A 19,343-nucleotide genomic window follows, 5' to 3' on the forward strand; every position below is an offset into this window, starting at 1 on the left:
ATCAAACCTCTACTGTCATCTATCAGACATCTTGCCCCAGTTACTGATATAGGTCCTGTCCTCTGTTTTCTTGTTGATTTGGTCAATAAAATTCCAGCTGTGCCTGCAGTTGTGTCTTCTGTTTGATAGGGGTGTTGATGCTGGCTATACAGATGTTTCCTGACATGGTTAATAAGATATTGTTGTCGTCTGGATTTCAAAGCTACAGCAAGTAGTTGAAAGCATTTTGCTCTGTTCTTGCGTAGGAATTGCAGTTTTAACATTTTCTGTCATTTCTTATCTTGAATGTTTCTCCCTTCCTTCCCAATGGCAGTTTACATTAATGTATACTGTATTCTGCACCAGGCTTTCCTTTTAGAGACTTCAGATAACGAAGAGTGTAGCGTCTTTGTGAAATAATGGTGTGGCCTATTTGGCTTAACTTTCTTTTTTGATGAGCTTATTACGGATGTATTTCATTGGCTGCATAGTGTGCAGATGTTAATATATTTAGCACTTGCTTGGGTCTGAAGTCTTATACACTGTGTCTTATTAATTGCCTGTATTCTATTCTGGCTCCTAGAATCAGCTTGGTTTCCCTCAGTCCTTCATTATAAAACCTGGACAGGGCACAGACTGGCCATGATAGAGTGATCTGGACTCTGGCATTCATCATGCTGTTGTTCTGCCAAAACTGGGGCTTGCTTGACCTTCAGAACATGGCAAGTCTGGACGGTTTGTTTGAGCTTCTGCCTTAATGCCTTGTTTCTGCAGAGTCCTTTATCTGATACTGTGTCAGGTTGGTTCGAGCTATTTTTAATGTGTGAGATTTCCTGTTACTTTTAATTACTTTCTGCTGTCTGTTTTGAAATTAGTTTACGAATCAAATAAACTGATCATTAAAATTAAGCACATGTGCATGCACGCACACACACAGAGTGTTATGATGGATCTGAAAGTGCTGGCAATACACTGGTAATACAAAGAAAGATTTAATAATTACCTCGCCATTACTGGAGTGTTAGGACAAAAAGTTTAAGTAGAGTTTTTACACTATGAAAAAATTAAATTCATGTTTATTCTTCCTGCAGTTGTGGTAGGTGATTGGTTGATGCTGTCGTTGTTTCTAGGCGCTTCGGAGCCGAAGATGTTATAAATGTGCAGCTGTGAATTCCTAAAGGAGAAGGAGACCTGGTTAAAAAGCTTGGGGGATTGGCGCATGGAAAGATTAAAAATTATTTGCCTGCCTTCTTGAAGGTTATGGGGGTATAATTTTTCGTGTATGTCACACATCCATCTGTATCTGTTTCTTTATTGTATTTTCCATAGGATTACAAAAAGCTGACTCAGACATGGGCTAAGTTGCATGTAGGCAAAGATGTGGGCAAGCAGTTCTAATAATTACCATTTTACAGAATTTGAGGAATACTGCAGACAATGAACTGCTTGCCCTAAATAAGCTTTGAGATTAAACAGGACTCGGGAGGCACTAGCAAATAAAGAGTATTTGGCAGGTTAAAAGGCTTGCCGTAGAGCCGGGTGCATGGATAGATGCTGTCTGGAGCACAGAAGGTGGCCTAGGCTTTATGTGAGCTTTAAGTAGAAAAAACATGTATATGTTGTTTTGTCAACTTGACATCTCTTCTGTTCCTGTGCTTTGTTCCCACTCCTAAAAGCACACAGCACTTTATTTAAAAACACTCTTACTCTGCACTGTGTTCAGACTTGTCACAGCTTCCAAGAACAGTGAAGTTTTGCTGACAGCTGAATTTAGTCAAAGTTATGGCACAGTCTTTGTGGACATAGAGACTAAACTCTTCCAGGGTAGGGGCTGAAAGTAGGGAGAGTATTTCACAAGGGCACGAGAAAGGTGCCAGGTTTATAGCCTGACTCCTGAAAGAAATGCATTTTGAAAAATCAGTTTTTCACTAAGCCTGAGCTGTGCCAATTTGGACTAATGTGCGTCATTTGGACTATAAATAAGTGGGGCAAGCCTACTGGCGTGCCAATATAAATACACTGGTACTGGTATAATGTTTATGTAGCTCCTAGTGGCAGTGTTAGAATTATTTTATGAATCAAATAAAGCTTGTTGGTGGGATTAAAAAGGATAACTATAATGCTGTAAATTTATACAACATATTACTGAGATGCAAAAGTATGCTTTACTCTTAATGTTGTCCACACCAGAGTTACACTTGTGCAAATTTTTGGTTTAAAGAAACCAAATGGATTCTTCACCAAGTGGATATCCCAGTCAACATGTACACTGTGCTTCAGGGACAAGATCAGCCAGTCTTTGTGGTAAGTCATGCCCAGTAAGAAGTAGTGGTAGGATCCTAGCCTAAAGCGGTAAGCACAGTAATCTGTGTGATTTCTGGAATGAACAGTACATGAGAGAGACTTTTTTATAAGACCTTCTGAAGAGGGGAAGAATGTTATTAGGAGTAATAGAATGACAGTTAAAGCAAGGAAGAAAATTGTAGACTGATGGAGGGAACTATTTTCCAGCTGTGAGATCTGATGCATCCTGTGGCGCAGTCTCCAAAGGCAAGTGATGGAGATGTCATCACTAGAGACACTTACACACACAAGTAGGCTGAAAAATACATGATATAATTTACTGCAAATAGCATTAATACAGCACTGGAATGGAGGCTGGATAGCTAACCTCATGAAAAAATTATCATTCCTAACTTCTTGTCTTTGAACGTAGCGTTGTGTCTTTGCTTATTCTTATGTTTCCTGAAGCAAACCAAACTCCTGTTTTCCAAACAGTTTAACATACTTTACTTAGTTTTTATGTAATTTGAGTGACAGTCTCACTGTCTCAGCTATTAACCTTTATCATTGCCTTCCCCCAGCACACATGCAACTAGCTTCTGCTTTCCCTGGCATGCGGTCGAGAAGTTCCTAGTTGACATCCTCTCTTCCCCCAATCCTTGTCAACTGTAATGCCATCAGCCTGGGCAGGTGTTCCTGATCTGCTTTGCATTACGGTCTGCACAGGTAGAAGGTGGTAGGTGTCTTCCTCGTGAATACTCATAGAAGATCATTATTTGTGTATATATATAGGGATAGGAAGGGGGAATATATAATTTTATTTCCCCCAATTGGAAAAATCAGAAAGCTTTAAAAGAATCTAACAGCAGTTTCAAACATCATTTCTACTTTTAATTTTCAAGCAGTCAGACTGCAGGGAAAACCTCCACCAAGGTTGGGCTGAGAAAGTGCAGGAACAGTTGTTGCGCAAGAAAGTTGCAGTTAAGATCTGCTGGTCCAGTGGAGGTGCCATGCAGGATATGCACAGCTCAGATGACCAGTATATATTTCTCCTGTTGCATTTTAACCACAAATGTAATAGCAGACCATACCACACGTTGTCTTTTGTTAATATACGTGAAATGCTGCCTGCCAGGAAGGCAATTGCCTTTTGTCCCAAGGAGGCGTGGTGGTGGGCAGCCACGGCAGTCAGGAGCATGGTGGCTTAGCTTGAGGGCATGGTCCGGGAGCCACGGGATATGGCTTGGCCCCTTTTCCACTAATCTATCGCTGTCTTCCCAGCCCAGCAAATCTGATCTGGAACGGGTGGCTGAACCAAGGGTAGAGAATAGAAGGTAATATTTAGGTCACTTATGTATTTTTAAAGTAAGTATCTATTCATAAAAGTGTTCTTCCATGAGGTGTAGTGTTAGTGCCATCTGGTTTTCTGGCCCTGGGACGCTGCCTTGGCTCAGGTCTCACTCCTCTGCTCAACTCCCTTCTCCAGGAGCCTTGTTGGAACTTTTATCATCTTCTTGACAGTGGTGTTCCTCTGCTCAAATATTCTTGAGGGATGCTGATTTAGCATTTACCAATGTTAAACAATGTAATTGAATCTCTTAATTATTAGAACTTAAGAAAGAAAACAGTTTTCAATATTTTTTTTTCCCCAAAGCTTACATATGGCCCCTTCACACAATGCCAGCGTGCAGCAGTACAGCAGAGCCATGTGGTGTTCCTAACCGCACACGCAGGGAGGACAACGAAACCTCCCTATGGACCAGGGTGCAACCATGGGTATTCAGAACAAAAACTGTAGCTTGAGTATCTGGAAATGTTTCCTGTCAGTGACATCTGTGTCACTTAGGAATTTCCTTTTAAAGGAAAAGTTTTATAGCCCCATCCTCTAGAATAAGGTTTTCTGCAGAAGTTGTATGTACAGAAAAATCCCAAACTGTCTCACAGAGGAAAACAGTTTACATCCTCAGTTTCTTTGAGCTTTTTCACTGACCCAGCTTCTTCAGTTTCTAGCTGCTCTGGTTAAGCCTCACACATTTCACTTATGTGATGCCTGTATTATTTCCAGAAACAATAAACAGCAGCTCAAGACAACAGAGTGAAACTCACTTTGAATCCTAAAATTATGATTCAGTATGATTCTGGTTTATGGCATTCAAGTTTAATCCCTTAACAAATGCTTCATGCTGTATAAACAACCCCCCACCCCCCCATATTTATCAGATTTGAAGTAGTTTGTGGTTGGGGTATTATTTAAATAGGATTACTTCTTTATTAGATAATCCACTGAAGTGAATTTCACCATATGCTAATATCTCTCGAGACATGTTTTCAGCTTTCTGCAGATCCTGCGTGTTTTAGATGATTTTGGAATGTTCTGAATTTTCCTGAGCAAAATAGCTTTGGGAGGAGGTCAGCGTATTTAGCCATTTAGGAAGCCAAGCATTCCATTCAGGTGCCTAGAGCACAGACTTAGGAAATTAACTTTGGACAAGCAAACTTGGAGGATATTCAGATAATTTTCCAAATGGTCAAGCTTGCTGAGGTATTGTAAATATCCGTAGGAAATGGATCCACAGTTATGCAAAATTACAGTACCCTACTTTTCTTGCTTCTAGATTAAAACTGAGCTCCTACTGTAATAAGTAACCATATAATTCAGAAAAAAGAGAATTAAATTTACATAAAGTATAATAAAATTGAATAAATTTTCACTTTAGAGAGACAACAGAATTATTCATTGGGTGCTATAACTGTTAAAATTAAGTTTCTTAAAAAAACCAGAGGATACGTCTGCTAAATATGGGAAAGAAAATTACCAAAGGAGCTATTCTAACTCTTCATTCTCATAATTCTTCTATGTCACACACACCAACAAATGTTACTTATGGAAGCATTTGAAACCCTGTATTTTCTTAATAAAGACTGCTGGAGAGCACTGAGCACAGAGTTTGATAAGAAAAGATTACGATTAATTACATTGATGTTTGTCCTACTTGGAGCCTAGTTCATTAATGACTGCTTTACATGCAGCTCTTAGGAAATTTTAGATATTTCTAAGCATTGCTTCAAACAGCAGCATTGCCATTTCAAAAATGAAGTCTTATTGGAAGTGATTGAAGCCATAGCTCTAAAAGGAACTCGAAAATTTTTATTCTTCTGCACCAGTAGGAGAAATTAGTGCTTTCTTTCATGGTTGGAGTTCCCATAACAAGTCTGAAAGGGTTAGCATATGGGGAAAGCAAATTGTTGGCATTTTGTTGTTTCATGAAGCATATACATTCAAAATCTGTACAATGTACATCTGCTGAAAGAACTTAGCCAATTTTGTCTCTTTTTTTTCAACTGTTTATAGTCCATTACGCTCTGACACAGCTGTGGTGACATTGTGGTAACCATGAATGTTCCAGGATGCTAATTTTTCTCTAGACTTTTGCATTACTTAAAAGCAAGTCTTTTGAAAACATCCTCCTTTCCCAGGAAAAATACATCCTCTGAGATATTTTTTCATTATTGTTGTCAATAATAGTTACTAAGGATAAAAGTTACACTAGGCTAAAAACATTTGTGCCAAATCTCCCATCAACAGCCAAAGTAAGATTCCCACTATTCACTGCTTCCCAGCAAATTTCAATGTGGTTTATCGATTCAAGTGTATTCAATAATTCAGTTGTAAAACTTAACAGAGTTTTAGAACTTCCACTTACTTTATAAGCTTTAGTTATTTAAAAGAAAAAAAAAGATCTGGGTAGTAGTATTCTTGCTGTGATTCGTTTACAGCTGTTATAACTGTAATAGCTGTTATAGGTTCAGTTAAGTTGTATTGGTATCTATTTACTGGTTGTGACTGTTACTGGTTACATTGGTCGGGGTATTGCATAAATATTCAGTTATTTAGTCAGTTCTCATTCAGAATTATTTGGTCTTTGAGTTCAGGGAGAAAGATTTGTCCACTGTCTTTAACAGAAGTCCTCTCAGCTGGAAGCTGTGGGGTAGTGTGATAACCAAGCTTCAACTCTCTTCTCGGTATTTTTTTTCCCTTCCTATTGCTGTAGGTCAACCTGAAAATTACATTTTCCAGAATTTGTAACAGTTCAGAGAAAATGTTTATGCATTTTTACCAGAAACAAAGAACTGAAATTGAGGAGATGAGCTTATGTGGGAGCAGGGGCATTTTTCTAGAGTGGTCCTGATGACTTCGTAGTGGCTGGGCTGCTCGCAGGGGTACACAGGGGATCTTGAGTTCAGATTCCCTCTTCTGCCTGATCTGGTGCAGGGCTTGGAACTGATTGTAGAGGAGATTGCTTTAATCTGTTTTACTTTGTATGACATACCTAAAACATTGATCAGAGCGACCAAGCGAGACTGAATGATTGTGTAGCTGGGAGTTTGTAGTACTGGGAGTAGTTTGTAGCTAGGACTAGTAGTAGTCATCTATGAATGCGAGACCTGGGTTCAAGTCACTGCTCCAGTAAATATTTCAGCTTTCTTACGCAATGGAAGATGTTTAACAGAAAGGTCTGAGTTTAGAAGAAAGTAAGTTGCTGCTTACTAGCCATTAGGAATGGTACTAAAAGTTGTCCTGAGACTCTGTGTAAGCCTTCCTCAACTTCAGAGCTTCTGTAAACCACAGACATCAGTGGATACATGTTTATTTTTATCTGTGAAAGCCTCCAGCTGCAAGCTGCGGGGATAACCGAGAATGCTGTAGCCCAGAATTTACCAACTGTCACTGGTGTGATACTGTGCCAAAAATGATGCTTTTAGATAATGCTGAGCTTTATGCCATTTAAAGATAAAATTCAGGATAAATGTCAGATGTAGGGAGTATGAGAACCTATGGTATTTTGTGCTGTACTGGCAGGATTCATAAAAATCTGTTGCTTTTAGTGAAAAATATTCATCATTATAAAGTTAAAGAGTGGCAAATTTCTGTGAATGGGATATTACAGATCTAGGAATGCCTGAAGTAATAACTGTGACCCTGGTGCTTTGAATTTTTGAGAAACTAACCTTGGGGATGCTCTTCTCTTAGCTGTCATCATTCTCTTGACAACTTGTTTTGTTGTCATCCTCTGCCTCTGTACAGGTATGTGATTCTGTACTGGTCTGAGGTGCATGCTATCCCAAATGGTGTAAGCAGCAACACATGCAGTTGATCTTACTCCTCCCGTACACCGAGACAGCTGGAGGTGTAGCCAGCTGAAGATGTAATGTGCTTCCTTGTGTAGTCTTGGGATGCACATTAGTTGGAGGTGCTTCACAGTGGGGAACATTTGAGGAACACCTCAGATTTGACTTGTTTGGGTTCTGAAGTCTACTTAGGAGCTACATGGTCAAACTTTAAAAAGGCTTAAATCCAGTTCTCCCTTGGCCAAAGAACGGCTTATCCTGTCACAAGACGTAAGCAAGCTGTTGAAGAATGAGAATGAAAAACTGAAAGATGGAAACTCTCTGTTCTCCCTCATAATGCTTTTGCATCTACTGTTGAAAAAATTTAATACAGCTTCCAAGCTCCTCAATATTAAAAAATTCCCCTGCGTTTGAAATTCCTCACTTACAGATTTGGTGCCACGTTATTTCCCCTGCTCCCAGAGGAACGCAGGCTTTGCAGAAGAGAAGCAGGTACGAGGGGTGACGGAGAGCTGAGGACGAGCTGTTGTGGGGGGGAGAAAAGATACGACAGTGAAGGATCTTCACGTTTCCTCTCCGTGTAGGAGGGCCAAAGCGGCAGCCGCTGAGCTGTTCAGTAGCTGTTCCCAGTGGCTTCCCCTTCATATCTGACAGGACGCGGTTGTGTTTAGTCGCCTTCTGGGACCACCTGGTGCTCCACGGGGTTTGGACACGTTTACTGGTTCAGTAGTTACCGCCTGGACGTGCGGCAGGAGCAGTGAAGGAAACATCCTCTAACCCGTCGTGAAGACTTGAAGGAGAGCGCGCTCTTAGCCTTTACAACATCTGTAAACAACGTCCTTGTGTCAATAGCTTTCACAGCCACCTCGAGAGACACGCAAATGGTTCAGCGGCCATAAACCACCCAAACCGTTGAATGCCTAGACTTATCTTTAGGCTTTCATTTTATTCCCTCTTATGCGTCCCCAGTTGGTATCCTTCAAAGGATATTAAACTGAATACAGCAAATAAATATCTGAAGATTTCATATGGTCATTTTGCTAGCACAGTACCAAGCATTTTAAATACATACGTATCTGTACACGTTGTCCGGTGTGTAATCTTGGTAGAGTTACATTACTGTTGGTTTGTTACAGTGCATAGAGCCCCTAGCCTTGGGCAGAGGTGCCCCCCCTGTATAGTAAGAGCAATGCAGAACGATATAAGTGGGACACAGCATGGTCACTAACTCAAAGAATGAATCATTCCGTTACAGGATAGAGATGCCACCAGGTTAAAAATAGGCAGGAAAGTGCAAAAAGCTGTCTGCCTCACAGTCAATAGCTGAAGGCAATAAGCCTACAGTAATAGCTGTAAGCAGTAGGACTACTTGCCTGTCCGCTTGATCATTATCCTTGCAGTCTTTAATTAGAAGAATTGTGTGCAGAGCTCTGAAAGGATACGTGAGCTACTGTTACCCGTATTTGGGGCTGTTGCTTTTGTGAGGACAAGCAAAAGGAGAAAACGGGAAGATCATTTTGCTTTGCTGGTTAAGAATCTCGGTAATCTGCAAGATGTTCCCTCTGAGATTATTGCTGCGTTCTGCCAGGAAGGAGGTGAATTAACACAGTGGGCATCTTGTTCACTACTGCACATTGGCAACCGCAAACAATGTGCAAGTATGATTTGGGGGGGAAAACGACCCCCACCTGATAAAAGCATAAGAGAGTTTGTTTCCTGTAGTCACTGAGCGAAGAGATCTGCCGGCATAGCAGTCACCTCGATGTGACCTACTGACTTCCTAGAAATTACTTACCATGGGCTGTCTAATCTCTTAGCCAGATGAAATTAGAAGAAGGGAAAGAAAGAACAGTGATGTAATGGCTGCAGCTCCAAGAGCGTATGCGCAGAGCTACGCCGGTCCGGCCGTAAGGAGCGTGGCCGCGGGCGGCGGGTTGCTCCAGAAGCGGCAGGAGCTGGTGCACCGGGCGGCAGGGTTTGCAGCTGCGTGTCTGCGTCTTCCAGGTGAAGGCGTTTCCGTGCTCGGAGACGACACAGTTTGGCCTGTGAATTCTTCACAGACGATGGCTTGCGCCCTGCTGATGGTTGGATTATATTACTATTAGGGGTGTAACTAGGTGAGATTTAGGCTTCTGAATCTAGCCTCTTTCTCCCTCTGCTTTGTATGTGTGGCTTCTTAAATATGTCGCAGCTTTACCTAGTTTTGAGTTATTGTCTCCCGTTGCGGGGGGGAATGCTTCATACCTGTTTGCTTTTTCAGGGTGTTGGCTTGCTGGGTTGGGTGTCATCTCCACAAAGTCTATCTGTGCTTTAGAGGAGGAAGCTGGTTATACAAAACACTCAGACAAATCCCTCTAGTAGTGCTATCGTGAGACATTTTTGCATGTTTTAAGACCCTCCCTGCTAACTATAGAGCGGATGGGGACATCAACAAATTATAATTTGATAATAAATTCTTGTGGCCATACATGCAACTTCACTAATACATACAAACAGATTTTTCCCTTTTTGACAGTGTGAATGGTATCTGACATTTCAGGGCTATGAGGGCTTCCTTGTCTCTCTAGTTACTCCGTTCTTTAGGATGGCATATATTTCTGCATCTGTCTGCTCTTTATATTACTTTTCTGTCTCAAGCATCTCAATAAGGCTGTTAGCATTCTTTCTCCAGTTGGTTATATTTGTTTTCCTTTGCTTCTGGGAATCCTTTACACTGATTTCTAGTTATGTTGCAGTGTGATTTTACTGTTAGATGGGCATTGAAAGAGAATTCCTTCCTGTCCTGGGAACAGCTTCCCAATCTACTGATAATACAATGGCTCATTGGTTTTTTCCAATAATAATTGGGCATGTTTTGCATTAATAGGGGTTCAAAAGTTTATGAAGCAACTTTTGGGGCCTCTTTTTTTTTTTTGCTGTGAAAGTCTGTAGACAGATTAAGAAATCTAACACAATTGGATGCCTACTGTACCTAAACTATAGAAATACCTGGGAAATCTTCAACTTTAATATGCTTAAATTGCGATACTAGCTTACTCACATATGCAGTCGCCATTACCTTTAGTATTTGCTAGTTGTTATGTAGAAAATACTAGTTTTTTGGCTCAGGCTCCCTAGTAAGTAGTTTGAACTCCTCTGCCCTCATTGGTGCTGTTAACCAGAAAGATTTGCAGGCTTGTCCTTTATTCTGAACTCAGGATAATCGTGGGTACTCCCAGCGCAGTGCAATATTGGGAAAATCCTATTCCAGCAAGAGGCTGTAGCTTATTTACTCATTTGCTCAGTGAGAGAGATTCAATGAAAAAGATCTGGTTGTGGAAATTCCGCTTTCCTTTTTGCCCTCTCTCTGATCTGATGAAGAGAATTCGTATGTAGTTAGTCTGACTAGGAGAGGACTGTTTTGTTCTATAAATTGATAGATTTTTTCATAGGTAGGGCACACATTCAGATAGGGCCCAAAAGTCATCACCATGCATTGGTTCCTGAGAAATTGTATTATGTTTCCTGCCTGCTTTTTAACAGAAAAATGCGTGTCTCGCTGTCTGCTGTCACGGTCAGCACCTGCAAATAAGTAATAATGGATGGGATCTGTAAGCCACATGTTACTGATGAGCTCTATATTTTTGGTATTGATATGAGTTAGCAAGGCTGTTCAGAGAGCCTTGTCTTGAGTTTGAGCTGAGCAGTGCCTCTTCTCTGAAAGAAAAAAGATAATCCTACTTCCTTCAGAAGCTCTAGTTCACTCTAATTTTAATTTTTTTCTTCAATGAGGGGATGTCTCGTCTGTATATGCAATAGTAGCTTTTCCACTTCCCTCAAATGGAAGAATAAAGCTTTACATGTCTACCTTTTTCTTAAATTGTGTAGCTGGATCAATGTTTATATTTTTTCATGCTTTTGTATTTCCTGTAGCTGATGACTTTATTTTCTTGGAGTTTGTATTAGCATACAGTATAGTCGAACCTGTTATCTTTATCCTTGTAACAATGTAGTCCTAAAGCAATGGGAGTTCATTTTACTGTAGAAAAAACAATTATATTGGCTGTTGAGGTATTTTACCAATATATGCTCTTCATTACTTGCTGCATTTTCATCAAGGTGCATGACTATAAAACAATATTTTGCCTTTTTCTTTTTTATTTAATTCATTTAGGTTTTTTGTTACTGCATCCACCTAACAGTAGCAGAGTTCATTGCAGAGGTTCTGGTTTTAAAAGCCAACCAACTCTTCTAGTCACTTCTTTCTGAGACCTGCTTTTAAATTAAATTATGCTGACCAAACCCTTATCTCACTTGTATAAAAAATGGACTGCTGTCTTTGATGCAAGTTTCTAAAGGAGTTTGAGACTTTGCAAGACGTAAATAGTGTAATCAGCAAAGCAAGGCTTATAATGTCAAGAGTGTCAGCTGAAAAGAAAAACTGATGCTCCAGAAAATGTTTATATGGTTCTACTTGATCTGAGGATGCTATACCAGATAACATAGTCTTTGATTCTTTTACTCATTGATCTGTATTTAAGCATGTATTCATACACATGCTGTAAATGCATCAGTCTGTTGCAACCTGAAGGAAAATATGCAAATAGAAGGATTTGATAATACTTTAAAGTGTTTGAGCACTTGATTAAAGGACAAGCAAGACAGAAGCCTAATTCCTTCTGATTCTTTTGTTTGAAATGATAAAATGCATATTGTTATTTCTTCTCTTTTATTCACATTTCTTTCCTGAGTGTATAGCCTTTCCTTTTAAAAGCTACGCTGTAGTTGATTTTTTCCCTACTGTCGTTCTGCTCTTAAGAAAGGTGTAGAAATGACTCACTTTCTGCCTAATGCTGCCTTTAATTGATGACTCATCTGCTCATCCCACCATTAGTGGTCTTTTATGCACTGAGGTTGATCAGTAGGTGTTCCACGTAGCCTCCTATTTAGACACAGACTGTTACGGTGCCGTTCTTCAGGCATAAATGTGCCTGGCCTATTTGGCAACAGCTCTCTGTTTTTTTCCCCAATCAATCATTACGACAGAAAAGGAACCACCCACTGACAGATCACAAAGGAAAAGGAGTGCATCTTTACAGCCGGAATATTCAAAAGCTTCTGGAAGCCTTTCACTCCTGAACAGGGATGGTACCTTTCGCACTCAAGTCTTTGACACGTGAAGCTTTTTAACATGAGAAAAAGGAAATTTCTATGATTCTGTTAAAACGGAAAAGGCCTTTGTGTATCAAGCCTGTTATCAGCTAAGCATTATGTCCAATTTGAGTTTTACCCCATCCTTTTCAGCTCTGCTATTCAGAGCCTTTGTCATCGAGTCTAAACATGACACTGAGCATTGAGGCAGCATCCAGAAATACCCATCCTCGTCCAGCTCACAGCAGCTCCTGTGCTCTGCATTACTAGTTCACACAGTATTTGGGTAAAAATTATATTGGTTTTAACATTATATTTAACAGTAACTGGAAGTGTTGCTTGTTTCTGTTTAGATGAGAGTCCTTACACAAAGTCTGCAAACCAGGCAAAGGCACCTGATGGAGCACTGTCTGTGAGGAGACAGAGTATTCCAGGTAAGATTTGCTTTGCTTTTTATAACACCTAACTTGTTTGTGAACAGCAAGGTAATACTAATCAAAATTCAACTAGTTATAAAAAGCAAATGAATTACAGTTACTACCAAGCAACTTTATAAGGAAGGTTCCATGGGAGCTGTAAGGAGTTCCTGCAGTAAGGTTACCTCGAGCTTTTGCTATGAAGAACACCCCTGTGTCTCTATCTTTTGCAGCCCATTTCAGACATTGATCACAACCTTTTCATCAGAGGCTCGCCTATTTTCAGGCCCCGTGAAACCTGTTCTTTGATATCTGGTTTCGACGGTACGGGGAGATTGGCTTGTATTTTCCACTGCTGATTGGACAGGCTCAGAAATCTAGCAGAGCAACACTACATCAGAGTTCTCATCTTCACGTGATTTTGTGCCAATGTATGCCCATCCTTGTCTTTTCTGTCATCACATCACAAAAAGCTGGACCACTAGATCAATGGTTAAAATAGTGATCTTTGAACCTGTGTCTCTCAATTACTTCAAACAAGTCTGCAAAACATGCCTGTGAAAAGCAAGTTTTACATATACTATGCAGCAGTCTAAGGGGATTTTCACCTCGAGTATAATTTTAGAGGTCTTTTAATGAAAACAAATGAACACTGACAAAGGTTGTGCACAGGCGGAATAACTGATGTTGCCATTCTCACCTCAAGCACAGTAACCTCTGACTTGAAGGGAAGATGTGTTGCAATAGAAATCAGAAACTGTAAGGTCATGTCACCCACCTTCTAATGGCTAATGTTAATATTCTCTGCACTCTATGGCCTTGTTATTGTACAAAGTCCCACAACCCCCAGGGAGGCTATGGATACAGGGGATGGAGCTCAGACCTTTACCACTGCCAGGCTCCGATCTCATCCCAGTAGATGTAGTGTTTCTGAAGGGCCAAAGTACAGGTTTTATGTATGCTTTGTGTGCATGTTTGTATGTGTGAGAGCGCGCGAGCTGGATGATTTACTGTTGTTCATAATGAACATTTTTGTCTGTTGAAAACATCCTAGTGATTTACAGATTGTTATTTTTATGGTAGAATCATGAAGATCGTAACCATTGTGAAATGGCACGACTACAGTGTCCACTGTGTGCAGTTATTGTTATGAGAAAATCTTTAATTGTACAAACACCAACCAGTTTTTTTTTTATCCAAGTCAATACAAATCAAGGTTCATTGTTCTTCAGAGTGAATCAAGACCTCTATACAGGTACCTTTTCAGGTACTGCTTTAGCTCATAGGTCACTAATATTTAATGTACTAAGTATCTACTTTTTTTTTTTTTTTAAATCTTTTGAATTTTTTTCACTGTGAACTTAGTAATTGCCATATATGGTGTGGTTAGGGTATTTGTAAAACACTTATGCTAAGGTCCGAACACAGACTGAAGTTCATGGTTTCACATGACATTTTGAGAACTCCTAACGATTTTCACTTGTGTTCTTTAAAGAGAAGGTTTGATGAAAATTGAATTGGTGTGATTTTTCTTTAGAGCATTTGATAAGATTAGGATTTCAAGTGTTGAATTCATGACTAATGACCATTTATTTTGAATTTTTTAAAAATTTGCTGTATATTCTGGAGTTTTTGAGAGCACTGCAGATAAATCTTTCCCATGTGCTCTGCATACAGTTTGTTCAGAAAGATAATACTGACGAGTGTTTGATGAGATGTACTCTGTTTCATTTCAGGTGTTCTGAAAAAACTAATCTAAGCTTATGTATGTTCTTCAGCTATATAGTGAAGACATTTATCTTAATGCATTGTTGCATTTCTAGACCTTTAGGAGGCCCAAAGGACAAATGAGATTGAGCTGGTTGGATATGAAAAAAAAAAAATTAATACTTATTCATGCCCTGACAAATTTATATTCTAGCACAGCAGATGTTGTGGGTTTAGGTACATAAATAACTTTGTAAAACTAAGTACTATTTTGAGAAGTAACTTGAACATTTTGTAGTTGACTGAAGTTTCTGAAAATAACCTGTAGACATTCGTATCACTTGGACACTGAGAAAATTTGACCCCACATTTCACGTGTAAGCTAGCACCTTGTAAATAGCATCTATTCTTGCTTGTCTGTGGGCAGTTCATCCATACTATGGATTTGTCTTGACACAGATGTGGAAGAATCCCAGCTAGCCAGCTTGGCTTGGTAGTAGGAGGTGTACTAGTAGCATTAACCAGTTTGAGACCAGAAGTAGTACAGCCGCTTTTGCTGGGGGGCAGGATCGCGATTCTGGCAGTATGTAGGTCAGCTCCAAATAGCTTTTTAATTGGAAGGTATGATGCAATGAACCTGGTAAATTCTTGTAGATGTGGATGGAGACATGTCAGCTGGAGTTAGTGTCAGTAATCCTTACATGGAGAGCATACACTGCATGGAAAACGTTAATTTCTATTCCTCCCAGATGGTATGCCTGATAAAACATCACATTCCTGAAGTGCTGTTTTTTCAAGCTTGAAGCATGGCAGTGCCTTTGACAGTATAGCTGTCTAATCCACTTGATGTTCTGTCATTCCTGAGACATGGACAGCAGATGTCTTATTCCCAAGGAATGCTCTGGCCATTGAATCAGCCAAGAGAAAACTTCTGGGTTTTAGCAAGGTAAATGATCTTATACTGAGCTTTGCACAGATTTGAACAGTCTGTGGAAAAAATACTAGCGAAAATGTATATCCAGGATGCGTGATGTAAATCTTCCAGTGCAGTGTGGGATCGTGTCATCTCCCTGTGCCTGGTGAAAGTTCCTTCTCATGACATTTGAATTCACTTTTAAGGATTCCAAGTGCTCTTTCCTTTGGCCACATGTCAAAAAGGGGAGCTTTTGTTGCTGTGAGACCCGAAACTACTATACCAACTGTAAACCCCAAGAGGTTGTTTTTATCCTTCCACGTGAAACTGTATTGAATGTGCAGTATTGATGAGCAAAGACTGAAGGCACAGAGAAGTAATATAATTCTATAGAGGTTACATGGAGCTCAGGCTTGGTTTATTTTCAAGGAAAAAAACACTGAAATAATCATTTTATAATTAAAGTCAAATGAGCACATACTGTGAGATCAGTGCACTGAGTTTAATTCCTTTCATCCCCAGAAGCAGGGAACGGATTAAGCATCTCTGTGGAGCAGAGCTTGCTTGCTTAAGATGCAGAATGCGTTATTCATGTGATGAGACTACATGTCATATTTATCACGTCTTCACATGGTGCAAAATCAACAAGCAACAGATCCTTTCAAAGGGATTTACAAAATTGCTGAAATTATAGATCATTCAAATTATATGCATTAATATAATTGCAGTTTGAAACTTGGGCTTAATTTTGCAGATGTGTAGGTGTTTGGTTATAGTTATATATACATGATTGTTTGAAACATTATTTAGTGTCACAGTCAGAATTTCTTAATGTACAAGTGAGGCTTGAGCTAATGCCAGCATGACAAGCAGCCTGCAAAGTAAGAAACAAACAGTTTTTTTCTCCTCTGAACCTTTAAATTTAGGCTGTCAACTAGTATATAATGAAACCTTATTGCTGCTCTGCCCATGTAGTCGGTTACAGAAGCCAACAGGGTGTGTGCTGTGCCCCATTCGGGAAGCTATCACTGTCGGACTAGTACTTAGGCATGCGAATGAAAGCAACGCGTTTCAAAATTCAGGGGTAAGACCCTTCCCTCAGAATCACAGATGCAGTTAAAAACATCTGTCATTTAAAACCAAAGTATTTGATAGTCACTTGTTAGCTAACCTCTTGAATCCCTAGGTTTAGACAGCTGTAGTTCCGACTGAGTTCCTGGGCTGAGGTCTCCTCCCGGCTCGCCGAGGGTCCGAAGCGGTGCCTGGCCGAGGGGAGGCATTCGGTCAACAGCACTTGAGTCAAAGGTGTCGTTCCTGTGGTTGCTTATTCCTGTGAGAGCTTTAAAAAGGGCATCAAATATTCCAACGGTACTGATGCCATGTCAAGAGCCGATGTCCCTGTTAAAGAGGCACTTTGAAATCAAGGAGGCTTTAACATATGCTTAAAGATAAGCATGTTCTCAGTACTGTCCTGAATATGGACAGGCTGAATAGCTGCTCCCACGCTTTCCAGACTGAAATACAATGCCCTCTTATCTGTTTTAACAATATGTCAACAGTAATGCTGTGCAAATTGTTCATTTATTTATTTGTCTGTTTTCAGTTCACTCACTGAAAATTGAGGGGGTAGAGGGGAACGAAATAACCTGACACAAGCATAAAAAAAGGAATCTCCATGAAACAAAAAGAGACGCCATAAATTTGAGGCTGATTAAAATGGTTCATAAAATCTGCAACATAATTTTGGTTTTAGTCCAATTCTGTACATGCTTTTTATTGAGTCTTAAAAGTTACTATTATTAAAAATTTTTTAAAATAGTCAAAAACCCCACAGTTTTTAAAGAGCTGAAACGTTTCACCTTCTCAGTGTTTTATTTTTGTTGGCTGAAGTCATTAGTAAGTTTCAGTTAAATTCTGCAAATAGTTTTGGTTGGGTTGAAAGTCTATTTTTTTAGGGAAAAAGCTAATTTGTACCCAATCTATTTGATATTAAATTAAAAAAAATCCATACTTTATACTTCTTGAATCTACTGACTCAGACATCTGCACTATGGGAGACTTACAGAAATATGAAGTTTTATTGCCTGAAGTGGTCAAGGGCTCAAAAGAACTACAATGCAAACCGTAGTCTGGGACAGCTATTTGAATCATCTGTGAATTCAGAGATTTAGTTTAGCTAGGAGGATCGCGGTCATGTAGCTGTCTCTCTCCTAAGTAAATTCTTGTTCAAAGAACCGGTGCCAAATAACGAGGAGACATAGTGGGAATATTTCCTCAAACAGAGGAAATTTCCTTTTCTGGGGGACAGAAGAATAACACAGCTGCCTGCCTTCTGCCCTGCTCAACGCAGCTAGCAAAAGGTCCGTGAACTGTTGTCCCTCATCATGTTGTCTCTGATCCACTGTTGTTTCACCGCCCGCATAACCCTTGTGCTCCAGCTGTGCCGGCCCCTGGGACCCACGGGAGCCGTTATGCCTTCCCAAATCTCATTCCAGCCACCTTCTACTCCACAGTGACACCTGATCTTCTGAATAGGCAAATTGTCTGTATTTATGGTGAGAGGGCATGCCAACCCTTAATGGAGAAGAGCAGGAAGGACCAAACCTAGATGTTATAAATCATTCCCTTGACATTTTCTACACCACATAGAGCCTGTGTTTCTCTCTAACCATTTTTTTCATTATTTGTTGTTTGTAAGTTTTGTATGCAGTTGCAGGGATGTGCTAACAGGTCAGTTGTTAAAATAGGTCACTTTACTCTGAAGGAAAATTGTCAAGACTTTGAAGTTTGAAATTAAAGTGACCAGATTTTTCACTTCCTTTGTACATGCATGAATACTGCACTTTCTTTCCACACTACCTGATTCTTTGAAGCATGCTATAATACAGGTTTCCTATTTCAGCGCAGTGTTTGATCTCAAAAACAGGGCTAGCCATCAAACTGGAGGGAAAACACAGAGTGAATGTACAGCCCTGAGCACATCCTCTGCAGTGGCTCAAGCTCTGGTATTGCTGTTATTAGCAGTTTTGCAGCCTTGTTTTTGGGGAGTTTGGTAAAAGAATTTTATTGCAAAAATGAAATGTTAAACAAACATAATTTTAGGGTAGGCTGAATTTTGAACTACTGAGCTAGAAGGGAGCACATGCAAATCAAAGAACCTTAAAATGCCTTGCAAGGATAATAGTTACAGAGCTGATACTGAAAAGATAATTACTGTATGATGTAGTGTCCTTGGTAATTGCTTAGGACACAAAATATTCCTAGGAGAAGTCGTGAAATACTAAATTATTGTAATAAAAACAATAATTAATGTCCTGGGAATTTTCAGGCTCTGAAATGTTTAAGTACACAATGTATATGTCAGTAGAAAGCAGTAAGGCAGTTTTCTTCTGATCCTTGGCTCTGAACACATACAGGTGCTATTTAGCTGTTTACAAAAACACAAAAGTATGCCTTTTTTTCCCCTCCCTGACCCACAGCCTGCTGTGCAGCAAATGTTCATATTCTGTCTCAGGCTACACCAAATGTGGCTTTCCTGAGGGGTTTGTCTACTGCCCACAACTAACAAACTCAAATGTAGGTCAGCTGGAAGCTGAAGAATTTTAAAGACCACTCTACTTTCTTCGCTATGATTTGGGGGGGGTTGTAGCATACAGAAATGTCTGTTTAATCCTGAAAACAAGAATATATTGCTACAGGAAAACAAGCGAAGGTTGTGAAGAAATAAGAAAATAGTTGAGAGTTAAAATATATGTGTAATTCCAGGATCCAGTATAGATTAGAGA

At 39.8% G+C, this 19,343-nt stretch overlaps 1 protein-coding gene across 10 annotated transcripts in view; it reads left to right on the forward strand.

Moving 5' to 3' along the window:
• Positions 1 to 19,343, forward strand: part of GRIP1 (glutamate receptor interacting protein 1) — a 326,610-nt gene that overhangs the window by 204,832 nt on the left and 102,435 nt on the right. For 9 of the 10 annotated variants that reach the window (XM_052774398.1, XM_052774404.1, XM_052774405.1 and 6 more), the window contains exon 2: positions 12,876 to 12,956. The exons of the other annotated variant lie outside the window; for it this stretch is intronic. In XM_052774398.1, coding sequence (XP_052630358.1) covers positions 12,876 to 12,956 — 81 coding nt within the window. The remainder of the gene's footprint in view (positions 1 to 12,875; positions 12,957 to 19,343) is intronic. 10 annotated transcript variants of the gene reach the window in all.

Source organism: Harpia harpyja, chromosome 23 (genome assembly GCF_026419915.1).
Source record: "Harpia harpyja isolate bHarHar1 chromosome 23, bHarHar1 primary haplotype, whole genome shotgun sequence".
NCBI classification, from domain to species: Eukaryota; Metazoa; Chordata; class Aves; order Accipitriformes; family Accipitridae; genus Harpia; species Harpia harpyja.